The sequence below is a fragment of the Hypomesus nipponensis genome, chromosome 18, assembly GCF_054491055.1.
Source record: "Hypomesus nipponensis isolate SF chromosome 18, ASM5449105v1, whole genome shotgun sequence".
Lineage (NCBI taxonomy): Eukaryota > Metazoa > Chordata > Actinopteri > Osmeriformes > Osmeridae > Hypomesus > Hypomesus nipponensis.
This window is the reverse complement of record NC_140378.1, coordinates 11,042,530-11,058,721: the sequence shown is the minus strand read 5'-3', so window position 1 is coordinate 11,058,721 and position 16,192 is coordinate 11,042,530. Positions and strand designations below refer to the sequence as shown.

General features: G+C 44.4%; 1 protein-coding gene across 29 annotated transcripts; it reads left to right on the top strand.

Moving 5' to 3' along the window:
* The first annotated feature begins 116 nt into the window (after positions 1-116).
* LOC146252074 (MYND-type zinc finger-containing chromatin reader ZMYND8-like) lies at positions 117-16,145 on the top strand. 29 transcript variants are annotated; one of them, XM_084679264.1, is made up of 24 exons: positions 117-153; positions 799-893; positions 1,258-1,436; positions 2,531-2,765; positions 2,982-3,284; positions 7,831-7,901; positions 8,193-8,353; positions 9,095-9,316; positions 9,949-10,062; positions 10,283-10,375; positions 10,490-10,577; positions 10,662-10,717; positions 10,803-10,880; positions 11,054-11,169; positions 11,279-11,757; positions 11,945-12,076; positions 12,233-12,382; positions 12,479-13,009; positions 13,112-13,618; positions 13,736-13,899; positions 13,983-14,063; positions 14,166-14,244; positions 14,351-14,608; positions 14,724-16,145. In XM_084679264.1, the coding sequence occupies exons 5-24, from the start codon at positions 3,265-3,267 to the stop codon at positions 14,900-14,902; spliced, it is 3,579 nt and encodes a 1,192-aa protein (XP_084535390.1). In that variant the 5' UTR covers positions 117-153; positions 799-893; positions 1,258-1,436; positions 2,531-2,765; positions 2,982-3,264; the 3' UTR covers positions 14,903-16,145. The 29 variants fall into 29 exon arrangements, with proteins under 29 accessions (XP_084535390.1, XP_084535400.1, XP_084535396.1 ...); XM_084679270.1 differs by having other exon boundaries at positions 139-153; positions 1,344-1,436; XM_084679280.1 differs by lacking the exon at positions 117-153 and adding an exon at positions 272-708 and having other exon boundaries at positions 14,351-14,590.
* Positions 16,146-16,192: the final 47 nt, after the last annotated feature.

Here is a 16,192-nt window from a genome sequence, read left to right as displayed (position 1 = left end):
AGATGGAGAATCCAACCCCTTGATTGACATTGGGCTGAACAAACCACGTGGAGGGGGGCTCACTATTCATTTACTCACTGTTATGACTCGTATAATTCGTTGTAAGAACTGGGAGACATGAGTCGATTCGAAATATTAATTTGGACTAAACCAGTACGTAGAATATTATTAGTAAAAGTGACTTGAGTTAAGACTAGTGTGGAAGAGAATGTAACGGAGAGGTTTTACTCGTATGTAAATAACGAAGGACGGTGGAAGGGTGGGTGCAGGGTGCATTTTGTTGAAGCTGAGTGATGTCACGTGGCAGTTTACATAGCAGAGACGGTGGCCATAATTTCGGGGTGGAGGAGGTGTGGTCCCTCTGGTTAGTGGCTTAGATTTGTTTAAAGCCCAGCAAAGGTTGTGGAGTGGCTTTTAATGTGGGTAGGCCGTGACTGGGCACCTACTCCACCACATTAGTAGGTGGCAGAGTCTGCACCTTCAAGTTGGATGCGATCGGCCTGTCATAATCAATGGTAGAGAAACACCCAGATTGGAAACACCAGACAGGCTTGTGTGAGGGGATGTCAGGAAGATAATAAACCAGTGCAGCAAGTTCTGAGTTGTAGGGGGGTATAAGAAAAAGAGAGAAACAATCTGAGGAAATTAGGGGTGCAGGAAATCATAGTAAAATAATTACTGAACATGGGTGAGAGAGCACACGTTAAGGTACTGTTAGCTAGCTTTTTTTTTTATTAAGGGGTATATAAAAAAAGGACATGATGGATTGTCTAATTGTCTGGTCTACACCCCGAACAGAAGGTGGCGGTAAACTGGAAGTCAACTGCCATAAAACAAGAAGATCGAAATCCAAGGAGGTGACGAGACAAGCTGTGAGAAAATGTACACTTTGGGTAGGCAGCGACAAGTTAGCTACTTATTGTGATAACCAACTCGTTTTATTTTTGTAGTATTTATTTAGCAGACGCTTTTATCCAAAGCGTTATTCATAACTTTAAAAGTGCCTAGCTACTTACCTAATCGACGGAAGTTTAATGAATGTAAAATTCTAACTAGGCCCACCTGGCTGATATAGCTAGACCTTGTGAATCATTGAAGAAGAATCAAGTTTACTGGTCTTACACCTATGTCTTACACTCAGTGACATACATACACGCTTGCAGAAAGTGGTGACACAGAGAAACACACACACATGCTTGAATTGTCCGTTGAAGAAATTCTTGCTCTGTATTTATCCCACCCTACTGTCCTTCCTAGAATGGTAGCCAGGCCAGGAGCGGTGGTCTGCCACATTAACGGCAGTCCAAGGCAGGGCTCACTCATGTTCTGTCCATTCCAAACAGAAAGCCCCGTCTGATAACCCACCTGACTCAGGTGACCTGAGCAATGAACAGTGGGAAAACCATATGGGGAGTCGAACACAGGACCATCTAGCTGTGAGGCTTTAGTGCAAGGCAGTGTGCCACTGATAATTGAGGTGGTGTTTCCTTAACACAGCTCTTCCATACTTCAGATGTCCCAGCAATGTAGAGGGTTCTTTAACAAACTGCTGGTTTGTATTTTTTATAGACAGGGCTTGGAAACAGACTCAAAAAGAAAGCTGGACATTTATATTTTTGTCCTCTAGAGGACAGCACGGGGCATGTGCTGGCTTTGTCAGCATAAAAATGACACTGTCCTTTGCTACTCAGGTCCCTTTATAGACCACAGTTAACAACGTACCTTTGCACACTACATGTATGTATAAATCCTTTTGGCCTGCTATTAATACAATATAGACACATTTAGAACCACTTTCAATGTACAGAATGGAAAATGCCACCATTTAAGTAACACATGGATATGTAATTAGGTACGTTCAACAGACGCTTATCAAATTTCAGACCTTTTCTTGGGTAACAATAACATACAGGTGCTGTTTTCCAGTTATAGTGAATTATTCATGATTTTCACTGGAGTGCACAATATAGGTAGACAGATACTGGATACAGAAATTAGTCTATTAGTTTTAGAAGACAACCCATATGAAAGCAAGGTTTTAAATATGACTTTTAATAGACAGTCCCATAGTTATTAGTTTCTTGTCTCATGTACAGTAAGTAGCTTCACCAGTTTATAATGACACTGATGTTGGGTATACTAATATGTTGAACAGTAAGATTCCTAAACTCCTTAAATTAATTTATATCCTGTCCACTGCTGTATTTTTGTGAGCCACACTTTGCTCTCGTTCTTTCTCTCTCCTGTAGACGGTTGAGAAGGAGGGAGGGGTTTAGACAAAGGTCCTATCCACATAAAAAATGGAGGCTAGAGCAGAGCAGCCTGTCCTGTTTTTTCAGTTTTTACATGGTGCCTTTTTACCCTGTAATTTTTGAAAAATAACAAATCTCACACCAGATGCAGCCTTGGGTAACTGTATGATATTGTTCTGTGGGTTCTTTAGGTCGAGGAAATGCTCTTAAATGTATTATTTTGTAATTTGGGCCTGTCTCTGTCTCTATTTTTCTCCCCCTGTCTCTCCCGCACTCAGAGCTGCCCCTGCCTGCGCTGAACAAAGATAATTACTCAGGAAACGTTTAGGCCAATCGGATGCAGCCTTACATTCTGCCTGTGAAAAAGGGGCCAGTCAGGAATTGGCTAACATTACACGGGCCTGATCGCCTTGCCTGAAGAGCGGAGCCTTCCTCGGCTGAGGGCTGAGAGTGTCCTCCATGTTTTATAAGTGTTGACATAACATTGTGTCAGGCAGCCATGCATCCACAGAGGTAAGCTCTATCTCTTTATAACAACTCTAATTACAACATTACCTCCTTCTTAATGTTGTTGTAAATGTTGTTTATTTAATATAAATGTGAATACATGAAATCACAGTTGGTTTCCCCAGGAGGTGGGGGGAGGGGAAGGCCTTGCAAGGCCTTTGCTCTACAGAGCTGAGGGGGTTGGGGAAGGACTCTCACCCCTGCTCTCCCTCTGTGTAACAGGGTCACATGGGTGCCCTAGACACCCAAGCTGCCAAGCTCCAGGGAAGAGTGGACCATAGCAAATCCTTTTTATCTCTTCTTTTAGATAATGCAAAAGTGAAAGAGGCACATGGACAATAATATCTCCTTTCTGCTGCTCTGATATGGCTCTATTTGCTGACAGAATATGTGGGGGATGGGTGGCAGAGGAGGAGGAAGGGAAGGGATGTGTCTTTTGTAAGCAGATTGCCTCCGTTGTTGTGGTTTGTCATGCCAGGCCAGAGAATGGACACAGGGACAGGAGATGTGCCTGTATAATGCAAGGTGGGTGTCTGGCAGATAACTTAAAAGCATGTATCCTACAGAAGGGCCATCATTTTGTGAGCAGGTTAAATACAGTGAGGACATAGGATTTTCTTTTCAGATGTGAGAACACAGGCTTTTCAGATGTTATATTCTTGTTTTCTTTGAACATGCAGTGACTGGCACAATTACATTTTAACTTAAATTTAAATATAATTTTTGTGAATCTGTTTGTCTGGTAATTTCTTTGTTTCCATGTCTCATTTTAACTCACTAACGCATTCTTTGCTGAGGAGAAGGAGGCACTTGGTATTTTAGTTTACAGCCCAAGGCCTTACAGCTTGTACTTCCTCTGATTTCTACTGCACACACAGCGGCCATTTTGTGTTTGTAGTGCCTTGGGAACAAGCTCTGGCTGGCCCTCTACAGACAATGTCTGATAGAGACAGAAACAGCCCAGTATATTATTTGGCTTTTAAATTATTAGTTGAACTTCCATTGTTACTCAATTTGTGTTGCAGTTTTTTTGTTCCACATACCCACACCTTTTTTATTTATTTGTCTCATGTATTGCTTTTAAATTTAATCAGCAGCGGAGTAGAGTCCAGGAAAAGACTGAATCGAGCTAGTTTAGTGTTAATGATTTGAAGTGGCTTGCCTTAGGTCACAGCCGAAGGACCAGGCTAGGATCTGAAACCATTAGCCTGCCAATAGTAAGATCAATCCTTGTGATTTTTTTCCAGCAATTGACTAAGGACTTCAATCATTGCTCTTTCAGTAACAGGTCCAGGTACTGGCCCTTTTGCATGTAGCTCTCTTCATGACTGTTTCAGATCTCCCCATGCATGCTGCACTGGCCCTCGAGCCTATTTTTAGATGCAAAGACAAAAACACCATTGATTTGCTGCTTCATTTGGAGGTTAGGTTTGACAGTGACATATTGGGCAGGGAGAACCATGTCTACTACGATTAAAGAAACTGCATTTTTGCAAGGATCATGTCTCAAATGCATGGATCACTCGTAGGCTATAGAATGCTAGACACATCTGAGATGACAAGTTGAAATATTTTCAATCTAAAGCATTTATAAAAGGCAATATGTATATGATGGTAATGTTAGCAATATGATGATATTATTGTTGGGTTATCATCTAGGATCTTGTATGTTAGCTGATGCAGTGTCATTTGTAAACTGGACACCAGGGCAATGTTGGCTGATTTACTGCTTGCAACTGTTTTTGAAAGGCTCTTGAGATGTTAGTTATGGTCTAAGGTGTATTGTCTAAACCTAGAGGCTTTAACCAAACCAAGTGATAGTTTGAATGCAGGGGAAATATCTGCATTGCAGCAGAAATGCATTTTAGATGTAAAAAGGAAGCTTGCACATGCTGATGTGTGGCACAGCTCAGCCAACCAATCATATTCAGTCCTGCAGGCCTTCCAACCAATTGCAGCCGTAGCCGAGGTTAAAGATGGACTATTGCGGTGAAAGCAGTAGAGAGCAGGGGCCTTCTGGAAAATTCCACAGCCATCTTTGTTTAATCCTTTCAAGCCCTATGCAAAATCCAGACTCAAGGATTGTTATAACCTATATATTTTGTGTACAAGGTATGCGATGATCATGTTAGATTAACACTTATCAGAAAATGTGTCTTGTTAATTTAAGATAATACCCATTGATGTAATGAATGTTGTTTATAATGTAAAATAATATCAATGTCGGACCGTAAATTTAGGACTGAAAATGTGTGTATTCAAGACATAAAAAGGATAGTGTATGTTGTCTGTGCTTAGCTGTGTGTACATGCATGCATCTTGCCTTTTACTGAGACAGTTTTACCTCTGAAAGGTCATAGGCTGTAGAGAGATTGTGTAGGCAGTGGGTGTATTCCCGATGAGATCAATTCTCCTATCTTGTAGTCAAGACATAAGTCACATGCGTCACAAAGCAATGTAGTATTGTAAAAATGTCCCTTTGGAAACACAATCACTTCTGAGGAGGGTTGTTGTTTGCATTGAGGTTGAACACTGCATAACCTTCAGTTTGTCATTCATCCTGTCTAAAAGGGAACTAGCAACAGAAGCAAGTTGCACAGTAAAGGCATGGAGACGAGACTGGAGAAGAGGTAAAGATGAGAGATCCAATTACCTACAACCCCCTCTGACGCTCAGAGATCTTTCTCATCCTTGCTTAAATGTATTGGTGTCTGGGCTGAGCGGTTTGGGTGTCTGGATAATTAACCGCAATCTCCATGAGCCTCCTGGTCCTCCTGCATGGATGTGCTAGTGAGCCTGAGCCCAAGCGTCGGGGTGGGGGATGGGGGAGAGGGGGGAGGGGAGCAAGCTGTGGCCTCCATTTTCTCTGACGAGAAAACCCTGCTCGTCTCTCAGGAGTGGAATGAATCTCAAGGCACACAGACTGTGTTGATTTTTGTCTATCAGGTATTCCTTACACAGGGGGATGTTTTGTCAGTGTTTTTCGGCAAAAATTATGTCCTTTTTGGATTATACTGAACGCTTTCTGAGGATATGTTTTTTTATTTATTTTTTACCAGCTATACTTGCATGATTCTGGCAGGTTTTTGGAATACATAGCTCCTGGTCTGACAATGCCCTTTGGAATAATATATTTTGCAAGGTCATTCTACCTTCTTAGCCTGAGGTTGGCAGGATCAAGTAGGGATTGTCTGACTTGTGCTGCTCAAATCTTAGGCCTGTACTGTGTTTAACAAGAATAGTGATCCTGTGCTCCGTGTCCTGGGCCGGCCCCAGTCCTGCCTCCTCTGTGCTCCAGCACACGGAGCAGGGAGAGCTGGCTACGTCAGCTCCGTTTCATGCGGGCCTCACTTGCTTTGTGGGAACAGGAAGGCCCTGGAGGGGTTGGTCTGTGAGCGTGCTGAAACAAGACACCCATGTACGACTAGATTCAGTGTTATATCAAGTGAGTGCTCTTCATTATCCAGGTGACATGGTTTAAGGTTTTGGTTTGTGTGGCTAATCAGGATTTACCTTGCTTTTTCAAAAGGCAGAGATATATTTAGAAAACTACATTAGCCTTGTAATAATCTAAGGACAATTCCTAAATAGGCATGGTGAGTATTAGGCCGTGCGTAGTTATTGGGTGATCAATGTCACAGCCTGGCCAAGATGAATGAGACGTGTGTGTTAATAGCCACAGGTTTAGTGGTCTGTTTGAGAAGGTTCAACATCATGCTCGTAATCGTTCAGAAAGCTCTTCACACTGGGTGCACTGTATTCTCTTTTCTCTGCTTAGCCATTTGTCTTTCTGACCAATCTACCATGTGATTGATCCGTGTGTGTAAAGGCACCATGGCACAAGTCAATTTACCGTTTCGTTGATGAAACACGAATGTTGAACTACTAATCTGGTTGACCTCTTGTCATTAGTCCCACATCCAGAGCCCTGACTGCACTCAGCTCAGGCTGAAGGCCCGAGTCTGAGCGGGCGGAGTGTGTGACCTGTCCTGGATCCCTAGGAGGCTCTGGGGAAGTGCAGGATAAATAGGTTGACATCCGTGCAAAGAGGCCCCCTCTGGTACTGACAAAAGAGGGGCCCAACTCTCTTAAGAACTCATTCATCTCCAAGGATCCCCCTTTTCCCCCCACTTTCTTTCTCTCCTATTTGTCCTCAAGAAAGGAGATAAGAGTGGAACCAGAGACACACAAAGCAGTACATTAAGTTTGGTGTGGAATCTGAGAACAGGAGGAGCTTTATATTCTTACCTTTCTTGGCTAACAAGATTAATTTGTTGATATAAATGATTTACTTGTCGCAACTTTGAACTTGTGTACAAAGTCATTGGTTGCAGGTGGAAATATTTCACCATACTGTAGATCTGCTACAATAATGGTAACTATTGGTTATTAATTATTAATGGTAAGGACAGGTATTGTGAGTCCAATACTTTTTATTTGTCTGTAGCTATAAAATATATTTTCTCACCATATGAGGAAATTGCCACACTGTTCACGAGGCATGCTCAATTTGCATGAAGGTTAAGCTGTGGACAAATGTGATCGGCCAATCAATTCTATAATTAGTCTTGGGAGCGATGAGACTGGAAGTCCTCCCTGGTGTGTCTCACCTGGAGGAAAGAGCCAAGTAATCTCAGTTGGATGGCCTTGCATGTTGTTGTGAAGTGCAAGTTGTGCCCAACTGAATATAGAGGACTTGTTGCCATGGAGATTCTCTCCAGTGGCAGTCAGTGGAACGTTAACATGCAAAACATAGTCGGAGTTAGACCAGCATTACAATTTCAGAATAATTACAATTTGATGGTGGACTTGATACTGCAAGCTGGGGTATTCCCAGTATCAGATTTTCCATTGACACCCCAATCACACAGAAGGTTGATATGTCAGACATTCTGCAGGCCTGCAAATGTTGTTAGTTCAGCGGCAACAGGTAGCATGGTGAGGAGCAAGCTCAGGGCCCTGTGGGGCTCCCTGAGGGGATGTTCCACTTGTTTACTCTGTGGAGGGTCTGTTTAGTGACTCTCTTTTTCCCTCCCTGCTTTTCCTTCTGCCGGCATTCCATACGCCGCAGTCTGGCTGAGGAGGAGATAAAGACAGAGTCGGATGTGGTAGAGGGGATGGATGTGTCCATGAGATCCAAAGGTAAGCCCAAGGCCCCAGAAATGCAAAGAGCTAATGTATGCAAAGGCTAGTATAGTTTTTTTGATATAATCCATTAACATGTAACATGTATTGCTAAATGTGTGGGATTCACACATACATTGTGCAATTGTGCCTTTTGTAAGTCTGTGCTAGCATGTGTGTGTCTAGTGTTTGGTTGATCCAGTTTTAGCGTTCCAAGTTTCAGCTTGATAGAAACATTCAACACCAGTTGCCTGACATGTTCCATGTTGTTCTTCTCCCCCTGCTCTGCCCTGTATTCCCTGATGAAAGTCCCTGAACCTGGGTCAGCAGAGCGTTTGCTGGTAGCTCAGAAGAGGAAGGTGCCCAGCCCCACCCACTCATCCAATGGACACTCCCCTGCAGAAACCTCCCCTAGCCCCTTGAAGAAGAAAAAGAAACCAGGGGCGCTCAGCAACAGCAGCAAAGACCAGGTAGGGCACACGCGTGGGTCTCCTTGCCTATGTCTGACCAATGAGGCTTCACTTTACCCTCACATTGTTTAAATGAGATAAACTGCATGATCGCTGGTGGAATTATTGCCAAATGGTTTATTTCCGTGTTAAATATTGCTTATTGACTATGATCATGTGATGATGATTAACAATGGTAATGGTAAGGTGACCATATTGCCCCTATCAATAGTTTTTGAAGATCTTGCGATCATTTACATTGCGCAGTATTATCAGCTTGATGTTACTGTTTATTGGTTGCCATATGTTTTGAACGCTTCATGTATGACATTAAAGCCTTCCCCAATACCATTCAGTTGAGTTCTGTTCTACTGACAGATAAACAAGTCACATTCATAGAGCTACAGTCACATGGATCTTTGTGTAGTATTGTGTCTTGCTCACTGATTGGATAATGGGGTTGGCCAATTGTCAAGCATGATGCCCAACACAAGACTTGTTTATGAATTTAGGGAAGGTACCATCTTGAAATTATATCAAGAGGTCAACTTACATTCATCTTATCTAGTGAAGTACAACAATATGGCATTACTACATAGTGTATTGTCACCAGACCAGTCTTGTGTTTGGTCCCTGTTTTGCCTTAAGTAGTGCTTATCCTGCCCTACTACCATGTTTTGTGTTTTGGTTGCACTGCACCTTTTGTGGTTGTTTTCTGCCTGTGTTTTGAAACCTGCTCCCCTGTTTCTGCCTGCATTTCAGTCAGAGCTAAGACATGGTCCCTTTTACTATGTGAAGCAGCCAGCACTCACCACAGACCCTGTTGATGTTGTACCGCAGGACGGCAGGAATGACTTCTACTGCTGGCTGTGCCACCGCGAGGGCCAGGTGCTCTGTTGTGAGCTCTGCCCCAGGGTGTACCACGCCAAGTGCCTCAAACTGCCAGCCGAGCCCGAGGGCGACTGGTTCTGTCCAGAGTGTGAGGTACTCACTCGTGTGTGTGCGTGTGTATGTGTTGGGGGACGCAGTACACACACGAGTGTGTGTGAGAATGTTGAAGGCACATTCTCGCTTTATGTACCTGACAAGAATCTTTTACTCTTGTATCCATGAGCTGTCAGGTTGTGGGGGTGCAGGGGTTAAAGCTGCAATGAGTTACATGCTACAAACATTTCCATGACGACAAACGGCCCCCTCAATTCTTGTCTGAACTCCCACGCTTTCTTCCAGCTCGAGTTTGATTGACATTGGTATCACAAAACCTGCCAAGGAGGAAGGCACTCCTCGCCAAAGGCGATTGGCAGGAACAAGATTGCTGGAACATAATTGGCTGGAAAGTAGTGGGACGCTCAAAATAAGAATTGGCGTTTCACTGGAATTGAGCTGTCTGTGTAGCTAAACACCTCTCAGAGGGCCTTATTATAGGGAACAATACAAAGGAATCCTACCTGCCATACCTTTAACCTTTATCCACATTGTAGAGGATATGTACTGTAACAATGTGAATGTACAGTGTATATGTATTGCATCCAGAAAACTTTTTAGTAATGTTCTTTGGTTTGTATGGAATTGATCTATTGAGGTGAAATATAGTCTTGACTTTCTCCTTCTTGCAGAAAATTACTGTGGCGGAGTGTATAGAAACTCAGAGTAAAGCCATGACGATGCTGACACTAGAACAGCTGTCCTACCTGCTCAAGTTTGCCCTGCAGAAGATGAAGCAGCCTGGAGTGAGTCCCCTGCATGCCCTCACACTAACATCAACCAGGTTCTCAATGTCAACTACAGATTGGAACCTTGGTTTTAAGTACTTACTCAATTAGGATTTGGTTGATGGCAATGGTTGCAGATCAGGGTTCAAATGCAGTTGCCACCATCTGAGTTCAGTGAGTTTCTTCTGCGTGAATATTCTGTGTCGATGCCTTTCTGAAGTGTGTATTCTCTGAACAGACAGAGCCCTTCCAGAAGCCAGTGTCTCTGGAGCAGCATCCTGACTACGCAGAGTACATCTTCCACCCCATGGACCTCTGCACCCTAGAGAAGGTAGGCCCCCACAGGACAACCTCCTGTCTGAGGACTGCTCATTTGTAGATCATTTGTCGTTCATTTTTACATCATTTGCTTCATAATATACAACCAAACCGTTTAATTTTGCAGAACATAAAAAAGAAAATGTATGGCTGTACAGAAGCCTTTTTGGCTGACATGAAATGGATCCTGCATAATTGTATCATCTATAATGGAGGTCAGTCGCGAACAACTTCCTTGCACCAACCCAGACTCTTAATGTGTGGACCTCTATAATGTTGACATGATGTTTTTGTTTCAGGTAATCACAAACTAACAGCAACAGCCAAAGTCATTGTCAAGATCTGTGAACACGAGGTCAGTAACTTTACATTTGAGAATTGAGCCCGGCGCAGTGCTGCTACTTATACTTCAACATGCTGTTCTGCTTCCTCTGTCTCAGATGAATGAGATAGAGGTCTGTCCGGAGTGCTACCTGTCCTCGTGCCAGAAGAGGGATAACTGGTTTTGCGAGCCATGTGTAAGACAAGTACTTCCTCGTTTGTTTGTTGTAAACTATACCTGCAGCACATCACCTTAAAGGGGAGAATTAGGACAGTTATTTGTGTGTTGTTGTTGCTATCAGATAAACTTGTTGGTGTTTGTACACGCGTGTGTTTTATATGGGATTTTGTTCTTGGCATGGCTCCTCAGGGTCACCCCCACCCCCTGGTGTGGGCTAAGCTGAAAGGCTTCCCCTTCTGGCCAGCCAAGGCACTGCGGGAGAAGGATGGACAGGTGGACGCACGTTTCTTTGGTCAGCATGACAGGTGAGATTCTTCTCTTTGATGGTAGTAGAGAATGAAAGCTACTTTTTACATTTGGACTTTTCCTCCAAAGCTCTACTTCTGACTTCCATCTCTTTATTCTCCATGATAGGGCCTGGGTTCCCATCAACAACTGCTACCTCATGTCCAAAGAAATTCCCTTCTCTGTAAAGAAGACCAAGAGCATCTTCAACAGCGCCATGCAGGAGATGGAGGTCTATGTTGAAAACATCCGCAAAAAGTTTGGGGTGTTCAACTATGCGCCCTTCCGCACACCCTTCACACCCAACAACCAGCTGCAGATGCTGCAGGACCCATCCAATCCCAGTGCTGGGGCACTAAAGACAGAGAAAACCGAGAAAATCCGCTTCAACTTTGACATGACTGCGTCTCCCAAGATGCTACTGGGCAAGAGCTCCCTATCCAGTGGGATGGGGCGGAGGATTTCCATGACGGACATGCCTCGTTCTCCAATGAGCACCAACTCGTCAGTGCACACGGGGTCAGACGTAGAGCAGGATGGGACTGAGAGAGGGCCGCGGAACCTCCCCTTCCATTACAGTGCTGGGGAAGAGTCTATGGACTACACTGGTTAGTCACACTATCAGGATAGACTGGCATGTTCATGGTGCTACTCATACAAATATCCCCTTGACGGAGGCTTAGCACTGAATCTTAAACTCCAACCTGCATTGAACCCATTAGCCTGCATTTCTAAATATCGTATCCACCTTAAAACCTTGGCTGATATTTGATTGCCTGTCTGTTCTTACCCAAGCATCGCCTGCCTCAGCGAAGATGGGTCACGGTGGCAGCATGACGGGCAGCCCCAAATCCTTCACCCCCCAGGGACTTGTGCCCAAGCAAGAGAGGGGTGCAGCCACTGGGAGCATCCTCAACCTCAACCTTGGTCAGCCTCATCTCACTGTTGTACTTCAGTAGTTTTGTGTTCAGTCAAAGGTGTTCTAATGGAGACTTGCCTGTTGTCTCATTGAAGCTAGTCTTGTCCTGGCATTGTGTGGTGAGTTGGGTCTTGAGATTGACAGGTTTATTCCTCCTCTTTCAGACCGGGTGAAGGCTGAGATGGACCTGAAGGAACTGAGTGAGACCGTGCAGCAACAGCAGCTACAACAGGGGGCACCGGTCCTCCTGGCCACACCCAAGAGACCCAGCAGGAGCCTGGACAAGACCATCGAGAGCTGCAAGGCCCAACTAGGTACAAACACCCACACTCGACACTCAACTACAGCTGTTAGATTTGAACTTGGAGTTATTGCATGGGAAGTGTCCTTACTTAGTTATTATTCTGAAGGTGATTGTCACACTGCAGGTATAGACGACATCTCCGAGGATGTGTATAAGGGCGTGGAGCATAGTGACTCTGAGGACTCCGACAAGTCAGACTCTAGCGACAGTGAGTATCTCAGTGATGAGGAGCACCGGCCAAAGAGCACCACCCAAGAAGACAAGGGAGAGAGGAAGAGGTCTAAAGTGAACATGCAGGGAGAGGACAAGGAGGGGCTCCCAGGGACGAGGGACAAATCCTCCCCGGAAGGTGTGCTTAAAGACGAACTGGGCAACGGCCCAGAGAGAGAGTCCCAAGACAAAGCCAGGATGGCCCAGTCTCAGCCCGCAGTAGACAGGCCTAAAGCTCCAGAGGAGAGGAGAACAGGACGCCCCTCCACCCTTACTGACCCAGACCAGGACTCTGACTCTGAGAGAGAGCTGGTAATTGACCTAGGGGATGAGCAGGGGGGCCGCGAACGCAAGAGAGCCAGAAAAGAACCGGGGGCAGCAGCAGCCACCAAAACTCTCAAAGAGCCCACTGGTACCAATCTTGATGGTGAGGAGTTTCATTTTGCATGTTGAATGGAGAGGCATTTAAAGTTCTAGTTTCATCACCAGCTGTCTAACTAATGCGGAATCATATGTTTTTGTCCCTTAGGAAAGCTTCCTTCCACCATACCTGCACCTGAAGTCTCCACTTCCTCCTCCAGCCTCAAAGATGCCACCCAACCTTCCATGACCTCTGCCCTGAACCTTGTCTCTACCACGTCCTCTGGTCATGCCAGCATGGCCTCTACCAGCAGCATTACCACCTCCTCCCCTGCCTCTACCTCCAACTCCACTTCTTCTCACTCGGCTGCCTCATCAGCCCCCTCTGCAGTCAAGAAGCAGCGCCCTCTGCTGCCCAAAGAGACAGCCCAAGCTGTGCAGAGGGCTGTGGTGTGGAACCCTACCAATAAGTTCCAGACATCATCTCAGAAATGGCACATGCAAAAGGTGCAGCGGCAAGAGCAACAAGGGGATCAGCCAGCCCTGCAGAGCCAGGCTCAGGCTCAGGCCCCAGTCCAGGTTCAGGCACAGACACCCAGCCCCCAGCAACTGCAATCACAGCAGCCACTGCAGTCCTCCTCCAGCACACGTTACCAGACCAGACAGGCTGCAAAAGGTACACCACCTTCTCCACTTGTAACTTACTTTACTGAATACCCAGTCACAAGTTATCATGGTGGTAGGGTCATATTCAGATTTCATTCCTAGTCTCGTATCCTTTTGACGTTTCCAGCTGTGCAGCAGAAAGATGGGCCTCAGAGCACTTCCACCTCATCAGTTACCTTGGTTACATCCTCTGGCACCTCCTCCTCTTCCTCCTCTTTTATGGCAGGAGACCTCCAGATTCCCACGGGCTCAGCAGATGTGGCAGCAGATATAGCCAAGTACACCAACAAGGTAAGTCTCCACCATGGGCCCATGACCATGATGCAACACTGCATGTTGCTCAAGCAGATGTTAAAGTACCCCTACCTTTCCAGATGATGGACACAATAAAAGGGACAATGACTGAAATCTACAATGACCTCTCAAAAAACACATCAGGAAACACTATTGCAGAGGTGAGTGTTGCTGCAACCAGACTTTGACATGAACACTTAGCACAAAGCAAGAAAGATGTTAGCTTTTAAAATGTTTATAATGGACATTTTTTGTCTTTCCAGATTCGTCGGTTGAGGATAGAAATAGAGAAACTTCAGTGGCTCCATCAACAAGAGCTGTCTGAGATGAAGCATAACCTAGGTACTTGACAGCTACAAAGGATATGCCATAATTAATAAAATGTTTGGGAATATCTGAATTTGTTTATTAGTGTTCAAAAAGATTTAAATATCTGTGTATATTGTAGAGCTGACTATGGCAGAGATGAGGCAGAGTCTGGAGCAGGAGAGGGAGAGGCTGGTGGCAGACGTGAAGAAGCAGATGGAGGTAGAGAAACAGCAAGCTGTGGACGAGACCAAGAAGAAACAGTGGTGTGCCAACTGCAGGAAGGAGGCCATCTTCTACTGCTGCTGGAACACCAGCTACTGTGACTACCCCTGTCAGCAGGCCCACTGGCCAGAGCACATGAAGTCCTGCACGCAGTCAGGTATACACCCACAAGCAGGTATACATACAAACACAAAAAACACTCACGCACACATCCACTGTTAAGTTGAATTGTACTTTTTGGCCTCTGTCTTTCTCTTCTACTCATGTATTGTGTTCCTATATCCCAACAGCCACAGCAACTCAACAGGAGCCAGAATCAGAGTCGATCTCAGACCCGTCAACCAAACCGTCCGGTCCTTCCCCCAGCACTCAGCCCCACCCCACAGTGCCCACTCCCACTGAGAAAGGCCCGTCCCCCTCTTACAGTGTGGACAAGAGCAAGGACAGTGCTGTCATGGCCGTGCCCTAACCACTACACTACACAACCGTGTTCACCCTGCAATCCTTGTCTGTAAAATATATGTTAAATATGGACTACTCAGAAAGGATCGTCTTAAACCGACAAATCTGGGAGAATGCAACCATCTCAGTTAAAGACATCATAGTCCATTTTAAATGGACATACAATCCCCCTCCCAGTGTGACATGTGACAGGAGTTGTGCTGGGCTCAGGGTGTTTAACGCCAGGGACATTCCTTGCATGAAGGCCTGCTCCTCTGTGACTCCCTCCTCATTACTTTATTTCTATGTCTGCCATGCGAGTGACCATTTGAAATCACCTTTGCCATCTTTTTTAGTAGTCTGTGTACACGTAGCTTGTCCTTGTTACTGTGGTCTTTCTGAATCTGAACTGTAAGTCTCTGTATATTTACACGTTTTCTCCTTTTTAAGTTTCCATTTACATCTTAATGTTGCCATTGAATTTGCTCTGATCTATAGATTGTATCAAAACATCAGACATTGATTTATTGCAAACTGACAAGCATCTTGAACTTGAAACCTGTAATGCTGCTCTTAAAAAGATACCATGAGACTGTTTTAGAGGCTGCAAAAGAGATTCTGACATCTTGTTGGTGGACTTTCATTGTTTACTGTTAAGCTCATGTCATTACTAGTATTTCAGTACAGTGAGTTTCTATATTCATCTGACAGGACATCGTTGTTAAAATAGTTGAGTTATTGTAGGGAAAACAACACGGTTAATAATCACCCACCCCCATTCGGCTCATACAAAAATTTACATTATAGTTCATTGTAAGAATATAATTCAGTGATCTGTGATTTATATATAAAAAAAACTATAAAGGTTGAAACTGTACAGTTTTTGTAATTAATAAACTATTTATATTGCTATAAGCATATACAATTCTGTTTTATAGTAGCCTACCACTTAAGAAAATACAATTTCCAAATATCTGGAAACAACAGCATTTTGGAAATTTCAGTTTGAAAGTGAGATGTTACTTAATATGAATGTCACCTTGACCCTCAGTTCTGATTAATGTCAGTACAGTCTAATCAACATGTTAATGCACATCTGCTCGATAGACTGCTAAAGTGAGGGAGGGAAACGGCGACTGTGTACTAATGAGCATGATTATTTTTGTTCTTTCACATGTTCTCTTTGTTTACATATTGTACATAGAATAAATGGATTGTTGATGTCTTTATGAAGAAAAAAATAAAAACTGGTCTATTAGACCAACGTTTTACGTGGTTAGATGTGTCAGTTAAAAGCCCCAACCCAGCCCTTTACATT

Bases quoted from the DNA above. Each gene is read 5' to 3' on its own strand.
- LOC146252074 (XM_084679264.1), top strand. From the start codon at position 3,265: ATGTGCCTGTATAATGCAAG. The intron at 13,619-13,735 runs GTACACCACCTT...TGACGTTTCCAG, and splicing joins GACCAGACAGGCTGCAAAAG to CTGTGCAGCAGAAAGATGGG. The intron at 14,064-14,165 runs GTGAGTGTTGCT...TTGTCTTTCCAG, and splicing joins CAGGAAACACTATTGCAGAG to ATTCGTCGGTTGAGGATAGA.